Consider the following 22,275-nt stretch of genomic DNA (forward strand, 5'->3'; position numbering starts at 1 on the left):
GCCAATATACCGAGGGACCTTGGGTGTCCTTAGGCCACTGAAAGCTAACGTGCAGGTGCAGAAATTTATTAGGAAGGCTAATGGAATACTAGCCTTTATTGGAAGAGGATTTGAGTACAGGAGTGATAAGGTTTTGCTTCAAATGTCTGGCAGTTTGGTTAGACTGCACCAGGAGCACTGTGTACAGTTTTGGCTTCTTACCTCAATGACTATTATTGTCATAGAGGAAATGTAACAAAGGTTCACTAGATTAGTTCCGGGGATGATGGGACTATGAAGAGAGATTGGGAAACTGGGCTGTATCCAATGGAGTTTTGAAGAATGAGAGGTGATCTCATTGGAACCTACAAAATACTCAATGGAACAGACAGGGTACAGGCAGGGAAGATGCTTCCCCTGCTTGGAGAGTCTAGAACCTGGGGGCACAATTTCAAATTAAGGGAATTGTCACTTGGGACTGATTTGGAGAATTTCTTTTACTCAGGCAGTTGTGAATCTTTGGAACTCTCTGCCTCAGAGGGCTGTGGAAGCTCCAGCACTGAGTGTGTTTAAAACAGAGATCGATAGATTGCTGATTAACAATAACACAGCGCGTTATGGGGATAGCAAGTTTAAAAGACATTGAAGTGTCCAATCAGTCATGATCATATTGAATGGCAGAGCAGGTTTGATGGGCTGAATGGCCAACTCCTGTTCTGTGTTCTTCAGAGCCTGAGGGGTATTGACAGGGTGGAGAGGATGTTTCCTCTGGAGAGAATCTAGAACTTGGGGTCACTGTTTTAAAAATAAGCATTGTCCATTGAAAACATTAAGATTGTTCTCTGTTGAAAGTTGAGTGTCACTGGAATAGTCTCCTCAAAAGGCAATGGAAGCAGAATCTTAGAGTATTTTCAATACAGAGCAGCTAGATTCTTGAACAAAGGGTGAAAGGTTATTGGAGGATAAGCAGGAATGTGGAGTTGAGGTTTCAATCAGGTCAGCCATGATCTTATTGAATGGTGGAGCAGGCTCGAGGGGCTGAGTGGTGTCCTCCTACTCCTAATTCACGTGTTATGTATGTATACCAATCTCGTGCCTATTTATAATTGTACAGTAATACCAACCCTGGCTGTTGGTTACACCATGAGAAATTGGTGCTATTTATATTTGTTCAGAGTAGAACGTAAAACATAGAACAGCACAGTACAGGCCCTTCAGCCCTCAATGTTGTGCCAAGCTATGCCCGAACCCAAGATCAAGCTATCCCACTCCCTATCATTCTGGTGTGCTCCATGTGTCTATCCAGTAACTGCTTGAAAGTTCCTAAAGTGTCCGACTCCACTGTCACAGCAGGCAGTGCATTCCACACCCCAACCACTCTGAGTAAGTGGTTTATTATTCAGTCTTGGCTTCATTGATACACTTTTCTCTTCCACAGGTAACCGACATGGTTTATTAGTCCCTAATAACACAACAGATCAGGAGTTGCAGCATATCCGCAATTGTCTTCCGGACTCTGTGGCCATCCAGAGAATTGAGGAACGTCTTTCTGCACTTGGAAATGTTATCGCCTGCAATGACTATGTGGCCCTGGTGCACCCAGATCTTGACAGAGTATGTATGTTTTACTGTGGTTATCTTGTGGGGAGTATTTATTGGGAAAGTGCACAGAAGGATGTGCCAGTTGATAAAACAAGCAGACTTCATCCAAAGCACTGTCCTTCTGACAATGTTAGTTAAATGATATGCCTGACTCCTGGAGTGAGACTGGAACCTGCAACCTGCTGCCCCTGAGACGGGAGTGCTGCCAATGAGCCGTGTTACGTAGCCTGAACTGGGAGCTGCAGAAACATTCTCCCTTCACTGTTTATTGCAGCACCAGCTTGACTGGCAACCCTTTGTCACTGGGTGGACAGAGTGTGATTCTCAGCTACACCCACAGAGATGGCCACTGTCCTCACCTTCACTGTGGGGAAAACTGAAGTATTCCAGCGTATGATATAAAATTTGTGAATGCATTTGTTTGGTATGAAAGGGAATGTACCTGGAGCAAGTGCAGCTCGTGACTAAGAGCAAAGTACTGCTGGTGCTGCAGACTGAAAGGAAAAGCGATGTTGGAAAACTGAGCTGGTTTGGCAGTATCTGTGAAAAGAGTTAATGTTTCGAGTCCAATGTGAGTCTTTGGAACTGGAGAGGCAGAAGTATGATGGCTCCTTCATCAATGTTATTTTACTGTTGGAGCCTTTCACCTTTAATTGCTGTCAGTCTGTTCATTGTGTAGTGGGTTATTTAAATGAGCTTTGCTTTCCCCCTTCTCTTTGCCTATGAGCTGATCAGTTACTGGCCAACACTCTGGGAATATCAGTCTCTGGTTTTGTGTGAAAGTTTCATCAATGTTGTGTTAGTCTGAATTACAAAAAAGGCTGGATTTACTTGCTTGCCAAATAGGTTACAATGTGTTGCGACCCCCATCCCTTATGCTGATGCAGCTTCCTTGAGTAAAAGGATTTGGAGTGTGAAATTTCTCACATTTTTGATGCAAGTATTGACTGTTGTAACCATGACAACTACTTTGAAGAATCACTTAATTAGGGTTGGGGAGAAGATTTGTTACTTTGCAGGCTGGGATTGCACTAAGGGACTGTTACTTGGACATGATGTAGGCCCAGGACAGTTTATTCAGGCATGAGTCATTAGAAAATTCGGAGTTTTTGTGAGAACATGAACAGAATTATGGATTGCAAACTCTCCTCGTAGTGGTGGGAGCAGCAGATCCTTGTATTGCAGGAAAGATTGCTGTTTTTTCCCAGCATTTGCCAATGTTACAAAACAATTATCTTTCTCCTTGATTGCCACTGAAATATGATTTTTTTTTTAAAAAATCACCTAGGCTACATCCTGGTGAAACTGGAATTTGACACTAAGTGGGTTCCTGGTTACAATGATTGAACTTTGCCATATGGCCTCTGACATGGAGCAGGTAATACAGTCAGCTGTTGATTCAATACCCTTTAGTGCACTGTCTGAAAGATAATATGAAGGATATATGTTTGTATGCAGATTTCCAAGCCTATGTTGTTATGACCTGCTGATTTATCCCAGAATTGAAGTGCATGTAAATGGGATAATAGAGCATTGGATCTAATACAGGCTTGTTACCATCTTGGAATCCTCACTGCATCAGTATGTTGGGAATTTGGACCCAGGAGTGTTAACCTGTCCAAGTGTTTGGTTCGGTCTACAGAAAATTGTGTTAAGTTACAGTTTCTGACCAAGCCTAGTTAATAAAAGCTGCTGGTTTAAACATTCATGAATATCCTTTAGGCAGGAGAGCTGGCTGGATCTGGTGTGCGCACTATTCAATCCCAAACATGCTAGTCTAGCCTCAATCTGAAAGCGATTGAACATTGTTAACCTCTGTAGTAGTTTTTTTTGATTCCTGGGACAGAGGAATTCTTTCTCTTCAAACTGGGCTCCACTTAAATGTGGCTGAGATCAGTGTGCGAGAGAATTGTGTAACCAGGGCTGTGCCTAGGGCTTTTAAGAACATAAGAACATAATAAGAACATAAGAAATAGGAGCAGGAGTAGGCCATCTGGCCCTTCGATCCTGCCCTGCCATTCAATAAGATCATGGCTGATCTGTCGTGGCTCAGTTCCACTTTCCCACCCTCTCCCCATAACCCTTAATCCCCTCTCTTATCAAAAACCCATCAACCCGCTTCTTGAAAATATTTAGCGAGGCAGCCTCCACCACTTCAACGGGTAGAGAATTCCAGAGATTCACCACCCTTTGAGTGAAGAAGTTCCTCCTCAACTCCGTTCTAAAACGCCCCCCTTTTATCTTGAGGCTGTGTCCCCTAGTCCTAGTGTCTTTTTTGAGCGGGAAGAGTCTCTCCACCTCTATCCTATCCATCCCATTCATCATCTTATACGTCTCAATGAGATCTCCCCTCATTCTTCTAAACTCCAACGAGTACAAGCCTAGTTTATTCAGCCTCTCCTCATAGCTCAACCCCCTCAACTCCGGTATCAGCCTAGTAAACCTCCTCTGCACTCCCTCCAGGGCCAAAATATCTTTGCGCAGGTGCGGCGCCCAAAACTGCACACAGTACTCCAGCTGCGGCCTCACCAATGCCCTATACAGCTGCAGCGAAAGAGTTAGGGAGCGATCGGGTGAAGGGACAGTAAGAAATCTAAAGAGAAATGTCAAAGAAATGCAGCCTTGAAGGGACAGAGTGTAACATTAATAGTGCATCAGTGAATATGATCCATTCAGAGATTAGTTTTTTAAGAAGGGCTTTTTATCTGAATGCTCAAAACATGCATAATAAGATAGCGGGACAGGCTCAAAAGGTTGGATGGCCTACTCCTGCTCCTATTTTTTATGTTCTTATGTTCCCACAGTGAAATGGCAACGATTTCCTTTGTTTTCTTCCTCTTTTCCACCCTCCATACCACCCCTAGATCTCTTTCCTCCATTCCGTTAGAATTTTAGAATTCAGTCCTTCAGAGCTCTGACAAAGGGACACCTAGACTCCAAACGTTGGCTCTATTCTCTCCCCACAGATACTGTTAGATCTGCTGAGATTTTCTAGCATTTTCTGTTTTTGTGTCCTCTTCCCAATGAATGTTAGAGAAGATATCCCAAACCTGGCACTGGGCAAGTAACAGTTGTCTGAACTTGCTCTTTGTTACAGAGAATGGTGTTAATCCCTCTGATCCAGAGTGAGGTAGCCAATTGGATACAAAATTGGCTTGATGACAGAAGTCAGAGGGTGGTTGTAGAGAGCTGTTTTTCAAACTGGAGGCCTGTGACCAGCGGTGTGTCTCAGGGATCAGTGCTGGGCCCACTGTTATTTGTCATTTATATTAATGATATTGATGAGAATTTAGAAGGCATGGTTACTAAGTTTGCAGATGACACCAAGATTGATGGCAGAGTGGACAGTGAAGAATGTTCCTGATGTTGATAACTTGTCCATCAAGCTGCATCGCGCTTTGAGTCACAATGTCTTAAAGATGAGGCAGAGCAGGAAAGAAAAAGAAGCAGATCTCTGGGTCTCAGTACCTCATGGGGTGTCCTGCCCCATGTACCCAAAGATCTGTGTGACGGGTATGATCCCGCTCAGTCACATGACCCAAGGCAGGAACCCGCGATCCAGAGGAGACAACCCCCCCTCCCATTGAATTGAGGAATAGCAATGGTGTGGGTGATGGGAGCTATACTGGGAGCTGTCCTTTCTACAGTTGTTGCTGGATGACAGCCATAAGGAGACAATGTAGGAATTATTCGCAGCAATTCAAAGCTAACCTCCAACATATTGTTTTCTTTTAGAAAGCTCAGAAAATCTGATGGAGTAAAGTATATAGACAGGGTCACTTGTTTCTGAAGCTACAGCTTCTACAGGCCAAGCTTATTTGTGAAACTTGTGTTACAGAAAAAAATGCATTTCATTTTCTGCAGTGCTGAGGAAATTGCAGTTTAACAGATTTCTGCTTCCATCATCCAATGTAAAATCAAGCAGTTCACTCAAACTCCCAGTGACAGTGAACTCCCCACCCTCACAGCACTCTTCCACTCACTGAACCACACCCTAGAATTTCCAACTCTAAACTCAAGCAAATTCCAAGAAACTAAATGACTTTGTTCAAATTAAAGTTGTATCAGTTCCTGGTTGCAGGTGCAGCAGGTGGTCAGGAAGGCGAATGGGATGCTGGCCTTCATAGCGAGGGGGATTGAATATAAAAGTAGGGAGGTCTTGCTGCAGCTGTATAGGGCATTGGTGAGGCCGCAGCTGGAGTACTGTGTGCAGTTTTGGGCACCGCACCTGCGCAAAGATATTTTGGCCTTGGAGGGAGTGCAGAGGAGGTTTACTAGGCTGATACCGGAGTTGAGGGGGTTGAGCTATGAGGAGAGGCTGAATAAACTAGGCTTGTACTCGTTAGAGTTTAGAAGAATGAGGGGAGATCTCATTGAGACGTATAAGATGATGAATGGGATGGATAGGATAGAGGTGGAGAGACTCTTCCCGCTCAAAAAAGACAGTAGGACTAGGGGGCACAGCCTCAAGATAAAAGGGGGGCGGTTTAGAACGGAGTTGAGGAGGAACTTCTTCACTCAAAGGGTGGTGAATCTCTGGAATTCTCTGCCTGTTGAAGTGGTGGAGGCTGCCTCGCTAAATATTTTTAAGACGCGGGTTGATGGGTTTTTGATAAGAGAGGGAATTAAGGGTTATGGGGAGAAAGCGGGAAAGTGGAACTGAGCAGCGACAGATCAGCCATGATCTTATTGAATGGCGGGGCAGGCTCGAAGGGCTGGATGGCCTACTCCTGCTCCTATTTCTTATGTTCTTATGTTAAGCCGAATTCCTTGCTGAGATTGCAGCTGTTAGCAGCTTTCACACTCCCTCTCTGTATTCAAAGCACTGTGATTGTTAAAAATTAATTTTGCATGCTTCAAGCAAGCAGTTGTGTGATTTCTAGGAGTTTAGATTAAAGGAATGTTGGCTTATTTTCCCTTCCCAGAAGCTTGATTCCTGCTTTAAGTTTAGTTTGGTTAGCACCCGGCGCCCTCTGGTGTCTCTCTCAAGTGGCTGTTATTCACGTGCAACTATTACCAACATATTCAACTATAGGAAGCTTCGCAACCATGCCCAGAGGTGTCTGTACCTCTGCCCTCTTGTGATCAGCAGAGACTGCTGATCAAACCTTGTTCATGTAGCTCAAGGCTGGCTTTAAATCAAAAGGCTTCAAGCTAAGTTTTAATTATCCAAAATTCTGCTGCCTGTATCCTAACTCTCACCAAGTCCCCTCACCTATCGCTTCTGTGTTCACTGACCTATAACAACTCCCTGTCTGACATTGCTTCATTTTAAAATTTGTCTATGTTGTTTGCAAATCCTTCTGTGGTCTCACTCCTTTACCTGCTGATAGATTGTTGCCTCTGCTCTCCCTGAATCCAGCTGTCAGTCCATAGATAATGGCAGAAATGTCCATTGCAGATATGGGTGTATTTGTTGCTTTCTGTATGGTCTGGGTGGTCAGTCTCGACATATAAGAAGTCCCCAGGGTTAAATATCTCATCTTTACAGCTGTGAGGTCAGCACTCTGAATAGGACTGGTGATTTTCTTCCCCTTTCTCTGCTGGTTAATCATTAGTGCTGATAATATTTGCGAGTCCTCTTCCTCTCATACATGTGAAAGGCATCTTCAGCATCCTCCAACACAGTGTACACTGCATCAGTGATTTGATTCGAAAGCTTCAAGATTGACCTTCAGGTTTGGTTATTATTGCTCCAGCAGGTGTGAGTAAATCTTAATGCTGGCAAGGTTGGAGTTCAGGTCACAGAAGCTGCAGTTATACTGCCAGCTGTGTGTTGGTGAAGTTGGCTGTGACTGCACTGCCTAAAATTGGGGCCAGAGGAAATGCTTTGAAAGGGGTGCTTACACCAGTAAAGGCCTTCTAATGTCCACTCTAATCCCACTGTCCTCTCGCCTATTGAATTCCATCAGTAACGTATCTACGTGTGAAAGCTCAAACCCTCTCGGAAATTGAAATGCTGTCTCGTTCTCGACTCAGTCACCAATTACAATCTGCTCCTCTTTACCTGGCTAAGGCTCGCTGATTGCCCAGCGTACGTAGGCTGGGTCAAATGGCCTATTGTTGCTGCTGTATTCCTCCTTGGGCAGTGGGTATGTGGTAATCACCCTGAACATTATTTTTGAGGTTTGATAATTTTCTGGGAGATGCTATGTGGATCAGTGAAGCTGTATTTCAGCCGTTTGCTGTGTGTGTGAGTAGTGTGTGATGTGTGTTTGACAGGATCTGCATTGTGCATCCAAACGGCAATGAGCAGTTACTGAATAATGTTTGGAATCAATGGAACCTCTTTGCAAGTGTTGTAAATTAGTAATGTTTGTTAGTGCTTATGTGAGTTAGCTTTCCCTCTCGTAAACGGGATTCATTATTGATAAACTCTTAGAGTGGTTTGTGATGGACCAGATTTTGACATTTTAGCTGTGTGAATGGCGGGGCAGCCTGATGTAATGAAGCAGAACACAGTCACCTCACTGCTACAAGGGCCAAGACTGTCAGCTTCCACACAGCCTGGTATTACTTTGCTGATCCCAGCACTGGTCTGGGCTCCAGTGCTTATCTGCATTGATAGGCTGCTAAACCGAATGGGTTTCTGCCTATTCCTTTTCACTTCAGGTACAATCAGCCCTTCAGCCCCTTTAGTCCATTTCTCTGTGTGAGACTCGGCAGGAGCATGGCGGCCCAGACTGATTCTATCACTCAATATCCTCATTCTTGAATCGATAACAGGGTCAGGGACTTCTTCCACATTCCAGTATCTCAGCCCTTCCAAAGCCCCCATTAAAGATGAACCAATGGTTGGACCTGCCCAGTCAGCATGGTACTGACTGGGTATTTAGAACAAACAATCGTTTCCTTTGAAGGAGATACCTTGGCAAGAAAATACTCTGATGTGGAGGTGCTGGTGTTGGACTGGGGTGGGCACAGTAAGAAGTCTCTCAATACCAGGTTAAAGTCCAACAGGTTTATTTGGAATCATGAGCTTTCGGAGCATTGCTTCTTCATCAGGTGAGTGGAGAGGTGGATTCACAAACACACACACAATTGCAGGATAATGGTTGGAATGTGAGTCTTTTCAGGTAATCGAGGCTTTACAGATAGTGCACGTGGAGAGAGGGATAATCACGGGTTAAAGAGGTGTGAATTGTCTCAAACCAGGACAATTAGTAGGATTTTGCAAATCCAAATAATAAGGTGGGGGTTACAGATAGTGTGACACGAACCCAAGATCCCGGTTGAGGCCGTCCTCGTGTGCAGAACTTGCCTATCAGCTTCTGTGCGGCAATTCTGCGCTGTTGTGTGTCTTGAAGGCCGCCTTGAAGAACACTTACCCGAAGATCAGAGGCTGAATGCCCGTGACCATTGAAGTGGCCCCCAACAGAAAGGGAACACTCCTGCCTAGTGATTGTCAAGTGGTATTCATTGTCGTAGCGTTTGCATGGTCTTGCCAATGCCTCGGGACATCCTTTCCTGCGGTGTATCAGATAGACAACGTTGGCCGAGTTACAGGAATATGTACCGTGTATCTGGTGGATGGTGTTCTCACAAGAGATGATGGCATCTGTGTCGATGATCTGGCATTGACGTGGCTGGAACATCGACTACATAATGTCATCAGCAAGTTCCATCCTACCATCAGACTCACCGTGGACTATTCTTCAGAATCGGTGGCATTCTTGGACACACACATATCTCCCTCAAGGACGGTCACCTCAGCACTTCACTGTACCACAAGCCCACGGATAACCTCACAATGCTCCACTTCTCCAGTTTCCACCCTAGACATGTTAAAGAAGCCATCCCCCACGGACAAGCCCTCCATATACACAGGATCTGCTCAGGTCTGGAGGATCGCAACAGACACCTACAGACGCTGAAAGATGCCCTCATAAGAACAGGATATGGCGCTCGACTCGTCGATCGACAGTTCCGACGCGCCACGGCGAAAAACCACACCGACCTCCTCAGAATTCAAACATGGGACATGGAGGACAGAGTACCCTTCATCTTCCAGTACTTCCCCAGAGTGGAGAAGCTACGACATCATCTTCAGAGCCTTCAACATGTCATCAATGAAGATGAACGTCTCACCAGGGCTATCCCCACACCCCCACTTCTTGCTTTCAAACAACCGCACAACCTCAAACAGACCATTGTTCACAACAAACTACCCAGCCTTCAGGAGAACAGTGACCACAATACCACACAACCCTGCCACAGCGACCTCTGCAAGGTGTGCAGGATCATCGACATGGATGCCATCATCTCACATGAGAACACCATCCACCAGGTACACGGCACATACTCATGCGACTCGGCCAACGTTGTCTACCTGAGACACTGCAGGAAAGGATGTCCCGAGGCATGGTACATTGGCGAAACCATGCAGACACTATGACAACAGATGAATGAACACCAATTGACAATCCTCCTTCGTCAGGTGAGTGGGAGTTATGTTCACAAACAGGGCATATAAAGACACAAACTCAATTTACAAAATAATGATTGGAATGCGAGTCTTTACAGGTAATCAAGTCTTAAAGGAACAGACAATGTGAGTGGACAGAGGGTTAAGCACAGGTTAAAGAGATATGTATTATCTCCAGACAGGACAGTTGGTGAGATTTTGCAAGTCCAGGCAAGTCGTGGGGATTACAGATAGTGTAGTGTCGTGAAGGACACCTTGGAGAACGTTTACCCGAAGGTCAGAGGCTGAATGTCCGTGACCACTGAAGTGTTCCCCAACAGGAAGGGAACAGTCTTGCCTGGTGATTGTCGAGCGATGTTCATTGATCCGTTGTCGTAGCATCTGCATGGTCTCCCCAATGTACCATGCCTCAGGACATCCTTTCCTGCAGCGTATCAGGTAGACAACGTTGGACGAGTTGCAAGAGTATGTACTGTGTACCTGGTGGATGATATTCTTATGTGAGATGATGGTATCCATGTTGATGATCCGGCATGTCTTGCAGAGGTTGCTGTGGCAGGGATGTGTGGTGTTGTGGTCACTGTTCTCCTGAAGGCTGTTTGCAGCAAACTACCCAATGGTCTGTTTGAGGTTGTGCAGTTGTCTGAAGGCAAGAAGTGGGGGTGTGGGGATGGCCCTGGCGAGGTGTTTGTCTTCATCAATGACATGTTGAAGGCTCCGGAGAAGATGTTGTAGCTTCTCCGCTCCGGGGAAGTACTGGACGACGAAGGGTACTTTGTCCACCGTGTCCCATGTTTGTCTTCCGAGGAGGTCGGTGTGGTTTTTTGCTGGGACGCGTTAGAACTGTCAATTGATGAGTTGAGCGCCATATCCTGTTCTTGTGAGAGCATCTTTCAGCGTCTGGAGGTGTCTGTTGCGATTCTCCTCATCTGAGCAGATCCTCTGTATACAGAGGGCTTGTCTGTAGGTTCATGTAACAGTATCTGTAACCCCCACGACTTGCAAAATCTCAGTGACTGTCCTGTCCGGAGATAATACACATCTCTTTAACCTGTGCTTAACGCTCTCTCCACTCATATTGCCTGTATGTTTAAGACTTGATTACCTATAAAGATTAGCATTCCAATCATTATTTTGTAAATAATGATTTACAAAATCATTATTTACAATTGAGTGTGTGTCTTTGTATGTCCTGTTTGTGAACAGAACTCCCACTCCCCTGACGAAGGAGCAGCACTCTGAAAGCTAGTGGCTTTTGTTAACAAATAAACCTGTTGGACTTTAACCTGGTGTTGTGAGACTTCTTACTGTGTGGACAGGGGCATGTTCTTCTTTATGCTTCCTGAAGTCAATGACAACCTTCTTCATTTTGTTGACATTGAGGAAGAGATTATTGTTGCCACACCAGTTCACCAGATTCTCTATCTCATTCCTGCACTCTCTTGTCGTTGCCTGAGATCTGACCCACTACAGTGGCGTCGCCAGCAAACCTGAAAATTGAATTGAAAGAGAATTTGGCCACACAGTCATAGGTGTATAAGGAGTAAAGTAAGGGGCTGAAAACATAACCTTGTGGGGCAGTGGTGTTGCAGATGATCAGGGAGAAGATGTTGCCTCTCCTTATTGATTGTGGTCTGTGAATTAGGATGTTCAGGATCCAGTCACTGAGGGAGATGCCAAGGCCCTGGCCACGGAGTTTGGAGATGAGTTTCATGGGAATAATCGTGTTGAAGGCTGAATATTTTATATTCTGAGCTAGTTTACTCTCACAATCCATCTTGCCTTTCTTTAAAGCTTTTATCATGACTTTCTGCTGACCTTTAAAGATTTCCCAATCCTATAGTTTCCCACTAATCTTTGCTACTTTGTATGAATTTTCTTCCAATTTGATATCCTCCTTTATTTCCTTAGATATCCGTGGCTGATTACCTCTTTTTCTACAGTCCTTCTTTATCACTGGGATATACTTTTGCTGTTTCTCAATTGTCCCACTATAAAGTTTTTGCTCCCAGTCTACCTTAGCCAACGCCTCCCTCATCCCTTTATAGTCTCCTTTGTTTAAACACAAGACACTGGTATTGGATTTTATCTTCTCATATTCCATCTGTATTTTAAATTCAACGATACTGTGATCACTTCTTCCGAGAGCATCTCTAACTGCAATATTATTAATTATTCCTGTCTCATTACACAGGACCAGATCTAGGATAGTTTGCTCCCTTATCGGTTCCAATACATACTGTTCAAGGAAGCTATCATGGATACGTTCTATGAACTCCTCCTCAAGGTTGCCTTAACCGACCTGGTTTGACCAATTGATATGTAGATTAAAATCCCCCATGATAATTGCTGTACCAGTTTTATATGCATCAGTTATTTCTTTGTTTATTTCTCGCCCCACCAGGATGTCATTATTTGGCAGCCTATACACTATGCCAATCAGTGACCTTTTCTCCTCACTATTTCTAACTTCCACCCAAATGGATTCAACCCTTTTTTCCCATAGAACCTATATCATCTCTCACTACCGCTCTGATATCATCCTTAAATATCAGAGCTACACCACCTCCCTTACCTTCCTGTCGCTCCCTCCGAACAGTCTGATATCTCTGGATATTCAACTCCCAGTTGTGACTGTCTCTGTAACGGCCACTAAAGCATACTCATTCGCAATGATTTGTGCCATCAACTCATTTACCTTGTTTCGAATGCTACGAGCATTTTGGTAAAGTGCCCTTATGCTAGTTTTTACACCCTTTTGAATCCTATATGCTTGATAGAGCAGACGCAGCACGGTTTCGTTAAGGGGAAGTCGTGTCTGACAAATTTATTGGAGTTCTGTGAGGATGTGTCTCGGGCGGTGGATAGAGGAGAGCCGGTGGATGTGGTCTTTCTTGATTTTCAGAAGGCGTTTGACAAGGTACCTCACAAGAGGTTATTGCAGAAGGTAAGGGCGCATGGAGTTGGGGGTAGGGTGTTAACGTGGATAGAGGATTGGTTGTCAAATAGGAGGCAGAGAGTGGGGGTTAATGGGTGTTATTCGGATTGGCGGTTGGTGACTAGTGGAGTGCCCCAGGGGTCGGTGCTGGGGCCTCAGCTATTTACCATTTATATAGATGATCTGGAGGAGGGAACCGAGTGTATGGTGTCAAAATTTGCTAATGACACCAAGATTGGTGGAACGGCAAATTGCGCGGAGGGTGTGGAGAGTCTGCAGAAGGATCTAGATAGGCTGGGCGAATGGGCCAGGAAATGGCAAATGGAATTCAATGTTGGCAAGTGCGAGGTGGTCCACTTTGGTAGGAATAATGGTAGGAAGGACTATTACTTACATGGCGAAAAACTGCGGCAGGCGACGGTGCAGAGGGACCTTGGGGTCCTTGTGCATGAGTTGCAAAAACCCAGCTTGCAGGTGCAGCAGGTGGTCAGGAAGGCTAATGGGATGCTGGCCTTCATAGCGAGGGGGATTGAATATAAAAGTAGGGAGGTCTTGCTGCAACTGTACAGGGCACTGGTGAGGCCGCAGCTGGAGTACTGTGTGCAGTTTTGGTCGCCACACTTGCGCAAGGATATTTTGGCCTTGGAGGGAGTGCAGAGGAGGTTTACTAGGCTGATACCGGAGTTGAGGGGGTTGAGCTACGAGGAGAGGCTGAATAAACTAGGCTTGTACTCGTTAGAGTTTAGAAGAATGAGGGGAGATCTCATTGAGATGTATAAGATGATGAATGGGATGGATAGGATAGAGGTGGAGAGACTCTTCCCGCTCAGAAAGGACAGTAGGACTAGAGGGCACAGCCTCAAGATAAAGGGGGGGCGGTTTAGAACGGAGTTGAGGAGGAACTTCTTCACTCAAAGGGTGGTGAATCTCTGGAATTCTCTGCCCGTTGAAGTGGTGGAGGCTGCCTCGCTAAATATTTTTAAGACGCGGGTTGATGGGTTTTTGATAAGCGAGGGGATTAAGGGTTATGGGGAGAGGGCGGGAATGTGGAACTGAGCCACGACAGATCAGCCATGATCTTATTGAATGGCGGGGCAGGCTCGAGGGGCTAGATGGCCTACTCCTGCTCCTATTTCTTATGTTCTTATTAATAACATCTCCTGAATTCTTCCCCCTTTTTAATACTTTTTGTAATTTCCATTTAGTCGAAACCTTCTCCCCACAGGGTAGCCTGCTGCTTTGCTTCCTATTAATCATCACACTTATACAACAGTATATACTTTCCCATGCTTTCCTTTACTGAGGGAGTTTGCCTGCCTGTGTTTCTGACAGCATTGTGTTTGTACACACAGGTCTGTGTGTGTGGTGGGGTGGGCAGACTGAAGAAGTTTGGGGACTGGAGACACAGGCTGAGGAACATTTCATTTGAAGACTTTGTCCTTTCTGACATTCAGTTTGATTCAGCTCCAAAGCAGGGGAGCTAAACCCAGGCTGCCTGTCGACAAACGGTTAACTAATTGTTAAATAATTGTTAACTAGTTGTTACACTAAAGACTTTTGTTTTCTTCTTTGTGTAGGAGACAGAGGAGATCTTGGCCGATGTACTGAAGGTGGAAGTTTTCCGACAGACTATTGCTGAGCAGGTTCTGGTGGGCAGTTACTGTGCCTTTAGTAACCAGGGAGGCCTAGTCCATCCAAAGACATCCATTGAAGACCAGGATGAGCTGTCATCCCTGCTGCAGGTTCCTCTGGTGGTACGTTATCCTCTCCCTGTGTGCTGTTTGACTTTGTGTTTTCTGTTCTGAAGCATGACAGCAGCTACTCCTGGCCACAACTCCAGCTGGCTTGGTGACTGGGGACTGGACCATCCCCCTCTCACTCCACTGGCAATCCTGCTGCTAACACAGCAACTCAGCCACGTGGCTCCCAAATGTGCCGGAGGTTTCTGTAGCTTGGCTCGATTGTGATAGAATGCCATCTCCCTGGATTAACCAGATGTTGGAAACATCAGCCAGTGTCATCTGGACCAGCAGTTAATACTGAGAAACCAGCAGTATCAATAGACATGGATTCCGAACAGCTGTACACAGGTGCCTTGCTGTGGGCTCAGTCTTACAATAACCCTATACATCAGGGTGTCATTATAGAGCCTGATATCAACGTGCTGTGCTCAATGTGACAAATGCTGAACCTTCTGAAACTTTGGCAGAGAACTTGGAGGTTTTTTTTGGATTTGGATGTAGCCAGTAAAGATGAAGCTATCTCAGGTCAGCTGTGATTTTATCAAATGACTGAGCAAGCTCCATGAGGCAAATGAGCTCCTCCTACTCATAATTCATGTTTGTACATGCCTCGGTGTACGTGTTCATACATGTCTGTGTGTGCCTGTGAGTGTATGTCAGCCGGTTGGGGGGGTGTGTGTGTGTGTCAGCCTGTCGGTCTGTGAGTGTGTGTATGTCTGATGGAACGACATACCAGCAGGGTGCTGCATCCCAGGATGTTTCTGCCCTTTAGGAGGGTGCAGAACTGGCTGCTTTCCCCATATGGCTAGTCAGCATGCCAGCCAATCTGTTCTACACATTTCCTACAGCCTGTGTGGAATGGCTGCCCTGACTCTCTGAATCCACTGCTGCTCGAAGGCTAAACACACACAGCCACAACTGCCAGCAATTTCTCCTTTCTTCAGCTGCTGGAGAAGGCGGTAACCTTGTTTAAAACTCCAGTTCTGCCGTAACTTTAATTGGTTGTATCTGCTCAGCTTGCTGCCATGGTAACTAAAGAGACGAGCCCCTCTCGGTGCCTGTTTTTAGCAGTGATGGTATAATCTGTCCCTTTCACTCTGTGCTGGAGAGGGGTGAGTGACGCGCCAGGGTTTGTGTTTGAAGCAGTTGGCAGCTTTCAGTCAGCTCGCTGGCACTGAGCGAGCAGCAACTGCCCGCTGAGTCTCTCCATCTTCTGGCAGGACCAGGCGACAGTTCATCCCCACACCCTGAGCACTCAAACCGCTCTCCCCCCCCACCCCACAAACAACACCCTAAGCCGCACACACACCCCCGTCCCCAACCACCCCACTTCCCTTTCTCTCGACTCCGGCTTCCAAATTATCTCCTGTGATAACAACAACATTATTATTTGTTTAGCATCTTTAATGTAATCAAGTGTCACGAGACACTTGAAGGTAGAATGTGGGGCAACAGCCAGGAGTGTGCGGGGGGAGGGTGGGGGCGTGCCGGGGGGCAGGGCGTGCCGGAGGGGGTGGAGGGTGGGGGCGTGCTGGGGGGCGGGGCATGCCGGGGTGGGGGGGGTCGCGGTGGGGACAGTGTTTCAGTAGGAGGAGCTGTGACAGGCCGATGTGGAAATGGGTGGTCTTAGTGATGATGTAATTTAAAGGTCAGAAGCTGCAGACTGGTTTAATCTCAGTGAGAGTGATTGGAGCAGCAATCAGAAACAGGCTTCAGTCTTTCCGATATTTAACTGAAGGAAGATGTACTGCTGGATATGGGTGGCACAGTGGTTAGCACTGCTGCCTCGCAGCACCAGGAACACAGTCCCCTCTGTCTGTGTGGGTTTCCTCCGGGTGCTCCGGTTTCCTCCTGCAGTCCAAAGATGTGTGGGTTAGGTGGATTGGCCATGCTAAATTCTCCCTCAGTGTTGCCAAACAGGCAGTGGAGTGTGGTGACTGGGGGATTTTCACAGTGACTTCATTGCAGTGTTAATATAAGCCTACTTGTGACACTAATAGAATAAACTTTTAAATAGCCACTTAGTGTCAGGGGTACTAGCAGGGTAAATACATGGGGATAGGGATTGGGTGGGATTGTGGTCGGTGCAGACTCGATGGGCTGAATGGCCTCGTTCTTTACTATGGGGATTCTATAACTGTGGGGATAAGAGTGAGGGAGGTGAGAGGAGGGGGTGGAGGTGGAGCTGGCTGTTGTCAGGGGAACATGCAAAAACTGTCACTGCTTTGGATGAATTCACTGAGAGCAGCATGTAGGTGAGAAATAAGTGGAAAGAAAGCATAGCTTCTAGAAGGACAGCAGAGGATGCGGTTTGGGAAGGGAAGCTATTCATTGCAAACCTTGGTTACGATTCAGTGGATAAGGATCAGAGTGGGTGAGAGCAGCCCCACCCAGCTAGAGGAGCTACACACATGTAAGGATGCAGACAGTTTGAGAAGAATGAGGAGAGACAATTTACCTCAGTCACACAGACTCCGATCTCATTGTAACATTTTAATGAGAGCCATTTTTGTGTTGCGACAGCGGCAGTAATCTGATTGGACAGATTCAAAGATGTCTGGAGCAGATGGGCACAAATCTGGGAAGTGACAATGTGACTCCATAGAGAGGGAGCTCCAGGATTGGGTGACAGTGGGCTCAAGGGTTATTTTAGGAGAGGGGTGGCAACAAATTTAAGGAGAGGAAGACAGAGCGCCTGGAACAACATCGACTAACGTTGGGACCGGCTACCAATGTAGTGGCAATAGGATTGAGGGAGCGTGAGAAATTTAGATTGAGCAGAAAGGGAGTTAGAAGAGAAACGAGACGGGTGAGAGTTCAGGGATGGGGAGGGAGGAGATTTGGTTCAGTGGCTGGAGTGAGGGAGGGACACAGTGAGGCAGCTGAATGATGTTAGTGACAATCTTGGCACCGGAGAAATCCATGAACTCCTTACGCTTGTTGGGGGTAAGGGGGTGATTTAAGAAAATGGTCTGTCATCAAGAAAAGAGAGTAAAAAGTCTGACAACACCAGGTTTTAGTCCAACCTATTTATTTGATAATATTCTCACTAGCTTTCGAGGGGACAGCCTCTTCGTCAGGTGAATGGAGAGTTCTGGCCTCAGACAGAGCATATAAAGCACAGGCAGTTTAGAGATTACTGATTAAAATGCGAATCCTTACACCTAACCTGCTGTTCAAGACCTGAAGTGGCTGACAATGTGAGTGGTAGGAGCACTGATCACAGTTTAAAGAGATGTGTATTGTCTCCAGACAGTACAGTAAGTGAGGTTTTGCAAACCCAGGCAAGTCACGGGGGTTACAGATAGTGCGACATGAACCCAAGATCCCTGTTGAGACCGTCCTCATGTGTGCGGAACTTGGCTATCAGTCTCTGCTCAGCGACTCTGCGCTGTCGTGTGTCGTGAAGGCCGCCTTGGAGAATGCTTACCCGAAGGTCAGAGGCTGAATGCCCGTGACCAAATATTATCAAATAAATAGGTTGGACTAAAACCTGGTGTTGTCAGACTTTTTACTGTGTTTACGCCAGTCCAACGCCGGCATACCCAGATCAAGAAAAGAGGCCAGAGATTATCTTTGTATTACATAGAAACATAGAAGATAGGAGCGGGAGAAGGCCATTTGGCCCTTTGAACCTGCTCCACCATTCATTACAATCATGGCTGATCATCCAACTCAATAACCTAATCCTGCTTTCTCCGCATAACCTTTGACCCCATTCACCCCAAGTGCTATATCCAGCCACCTCTTGAATACGTTCAATGTTTTGGCATCAACTACTTCCTGTGGTAATGAATTCCACAGGCTCACCACTGTCTGGGTGAAGAAATATCTCCTCACCTCCGTCCTAAAAGGTCTACCCTGAATCCTCAGACTGTGACCCTTGGTTCTGGACTTCCCCACCATCGGGAATATCCTCCCTGCATCTACCTTGCCTAATCCTGTTAGAATTTTATAAGTCTCTATGAGATTTCCCCCCTTATTCATCTGAACTCCAGTGAAAACAATTCTAAACCTAGTCAGTCTCTCCTTATACATCAGCCCCGCCATCCCCAGAATCAACCTGGTAAATCTTCACTGCACTCCCTCGAGAGCAAGAACATCATTCCTCAGAATAAAGACTAAGACTGCCCACAATATTCTGGGTGTGGCCTCACCAAGGCCCTGTATAATTGCAACAACATTCTGTGATGATCCTGGAATAGTGAGCACACACAATCTCAGAATTGGAACCATCACGTCTGCATTGATGAGCAATTCACTCAGTGCTACTCTCCCATCTCCTCTCTGTCTAACTCTGCTACTCCCCCATCTCCCCCCTCTCTGACTCTGCTACTCCCCCATCTCCCCCCTCTCTGACTCTGCTATTCCCCCATCTCCCCCCTCTCTGACTCTGCTACTCCCCCATCTCCCCCCTCTCTGACTCTGCTACTCCCCCATCTCCCCCCTCTCTGACTCTGCTACTCCCCCATCTCCCCCCTCTCTGACTCTGCTACTCCCCCATCTCCCCCCTCTCTGACTCTGCTACTCCCCCATCTCCCCCCTCTCTGACTCTGCTACTCCCCCATCTCCCCCCTCTCTGACTCTGCTACTCCCCCATCTCCCCCCTCTCTGACTCTGCTACTCCCCCATCTCCCCCCTCTCTGACTCTGCTACTCCCCCATCTCCCCCCTCTCTGACTCTGCTACTCCCCCATCTCCCCCCTCTCTGACTCTGCTACTCCCCCATCTCCCCCCTCTCTGACTCTGCTACTCCCCCATCTCCCCCCTCTCTGACTCTGCTACTCCCCCATCTCCCCCCTCTCTGACTCTGCTACTCCCCCATCTCCCCTCTCTGACTCTGCTACTCCCCCATCTCCCCCCTCTGGAACTCTGCTACTCCCCCCTCTGGAACTCTGCTACTCCCCCCTGTCCCCCCTCTGGAACTCTGCTACTCCCCCCTCTCCCCCCTCTGGAACTCTGCTACTCCCCCCCTCCCCCCTCTGGAACTCTGCTACTCCCCCCTCTGGAACTCTGCTACTCCCCCCTCTCCCCTCTCTCTAACTGTGCACATACTTTCTCCTCAAATAACAGTCTAATTCCCTTTGAAAGCCTCACTTGAACCTGTCTCCACCACACTCTCAGACAGTGCATTCCAGTTCCTAACCACTCACTGTGTGAATCTGTCTCCACCACACTCTCAGACAGTACATTCCAGATCCCAACCACCCGCTGTGTGAGAAAAAACTCATGGCGATTTGCTTATTTTGCCAATATTTTAAATCTGTGACCCCTCATTCTCAATCCTTTCACAAGTGGGAATAGTTTCCCCTATCTACTTTGTCCAGATCCCTCATGATTTTGAATACCTTGATCAAATCTCCTCTTTGCCTTCTCCTAGGAAATAGTTCTAACTTCTAAATTTATCTTTATAACTGAAGTTTCTTATCCCTGAAACAATTCTTCAGTCTTTTCTGAATTCTCTCCAGTCCCTTTACATCTTTGCTAAAGTGTAGTTCCCAGAACTGTACACGCCATTCCAACTGAGGCGTAATCAGTGTCTTACACAAGTTCAATATAACTTCCGTGCTTGTGTACTCGATATCCTATGATGCTCTGTGCCTTACTAACCATTCTCTGTGCCTGTCCTACCATCTTATGCGTGCATACACCCCAAGGTCTTTCTGTTCCTGTATCCACTTTGGAATTGTATCCTTTATTTTACATTCTTGCCACCAAAATTAATCTTTTCACATTTCTGCACATTGAACTTCATCTGCCACTTGTCTGTCCATTCAGTCAACTTGTCCATGTCCTGTTAAAGTTCACAAAGCTTCTCAGTTTCTTATCATGGTAATCGTTCATTTTGCTTTGTATGCTGTGGTTTAGAACATTAATGAATGTCAGGAAGAGCAAGGGCCCCACACTAACCAACCCCTGCAGACCTTCTACAAACCTTCTTCCAGCCTAAAACATCCATTTACTAATAGTCAATTTCTATCACCTGGCCAATTTTGTACCCATGATGTCATGTCTCTCTCACTCCAACTATAACTTGGCTCACCAGTCTGTTGTGTGGCACTGTATCAAATATCTTTTCAGAGTTCATGTCACCAACCCTCTAGCAAATTAGTTAAGCACAATTTTCCCTCAGCAAATCCTTCCTTAATTAACCCACAGTTGTAGCAGATGAGAGCAGATTTATGAGGATCTACCGATCATGGCAATGGATAGTGAACCCAGTTGTTCACCATATCCTTTCAGGCTTCTGTCTGAATGAACTGTTACAGTCAGTTTTCAACGAATGCAGCAAGATTCTGTCCTGTTGCGTGCCCCATTTCATGACCTGTACTTGTGAATTTGCAACAGTTAGAATTTAGTTTTTGGTATTCAAAGATGTTCCCATTGACCAAAGCCTGGAAAAAATGTGCCAGAGCCATTGATCCTCTGCTCTGTGCCCCTTAATACCCCAATTGACTCACGTACCAGCTTTCTTTCTCTATAACTTATTCCCACTTCACTTAAAATCTGCCTGCCATCAATGTGCAGCCTCCATTGCTCTCCCCTTGTACCATGTGCAAGACTGTGCTGGTGGTACTAGTGGGGTATTAAACCATGGAAATACAGTACTGGGCCCATCCTCTGTTCAGGAACAGTGAAAGGATTGTCTGGCCATTCCGTCCATCAACCTTACCCATTGGCCTTGGGAGTAAGTTGTAGCAAGTTGCCAGTGTGTGGACATGCAGTTGTTGTGTGGTATTGATCATGGTGCCTTCATTGATGTCAGGACAATAACACTTGTCACTGTTTACCTTGCTGCAGTTTCCTTCACTATCTGATGTACCTCTGGGAGGCCATCTATTGCGTGTTTCTTTTTAAACCAAAGTAGCTTTTATTTTTGAGAGTTTGAGATGCCAGTGTTTTAACACAACAAAGTCAGGGCACTTTTTGGGCAGCAGTACGTAATAGTAAAGCAGTGAGGCAGGCCCTGATCCCTCTCTCTCTGTTTTTTTGTTCCAGGCTGGCACAGTGAATCGCGGTAGTGAGGTGATTGCTGGCGGGATGGTGGTGAATGACTGGTGTGCTTTCTGTGGCCTTGACACTACCAGCACAGAGCTGTCGGTTATTGAGAGTGTGTTTAGATTAAATGAAGCCCAGCCCAGTGCAATTGCAACAAGTATGAGAGATTCACTCATTGAAAGGTAAGTGAGGGAACATTCACCAACATACACGATGCAGAATATGGACTGAAAGCAGAAACGTTTTGCAATAAGTGTCTGAAAGAGAGTGATTAATGTTTTAATTGGATCACCTCTGCTTAGGAACTTATTTTGTTTTGTGAATATTTAGCTATTTGATAGCAGAGTACCAGCTAAACAGAGAGCTGCTCTCACACCCACAAAGATCAACTCACATAGCCATCAACTTCTGCCTTCCTAAAATCCAGCAATCCCGGTGTGAGGCAGCAGACAACCTCCTCACTGCAATCGCAACTACTGATGTGAGTTAGAGACACGAGGAAGCTGGATTCTTCCTCCTGAAAGACATTAGTCAACAGTGTAGACTTCTGAAAGAATCCAGGAGCGTACTTGCCAACTGAGCATGTTTATT

At 46.2% G+C, this 22,275-nt stretch overlaps 1 protein-coding gene across 1 annotated transcript in view; it reads left to right on the plus strand.

The window, feature by feature from the left end:
* The window catches only part of eif6 (eukaryotic translation initiation factor 6), a 79,076-nt gene that overhangs the window by 50,333 nt on the left and 6,468 nt on the right, over window positions 1-22,275 (plus strand). The window contains exons 3-5 of the mRNA XM_080204547.1: window positions 1,418-1,593; window positions 14,522-14,698; window positions 21,685-21,866. Coding sequence (XP_080060673.1) covers window positions 1,418-1,593; window positions 14,522-14,698; window positions 21,685-21,866 — 535 coding nt within the window. The remainder of the gene's footprint in view (window positions 1-1,417; window positions 1,594-14,521; window positions 14,699-21,684; window positions 21,867-22,275) is intronic.

Source organism: Carcharhinus amblyrhynchos, chromosome 16 (assembly GCF_965287045.1).
Source record: "Carcharhinus amblyrhynchos chromosome 16, sCarAmb.v2.hapA, whole genome shotgun sequence".
Classification (NCBI taxonomy): domain Eukaryota; kingdom Metazoa; phylum Chordata; class Chondrichthyes; order Carcharhiniformes; family Carcharhinidae; genus Carcharhinus; species Carcharhinus amblyrhynchos.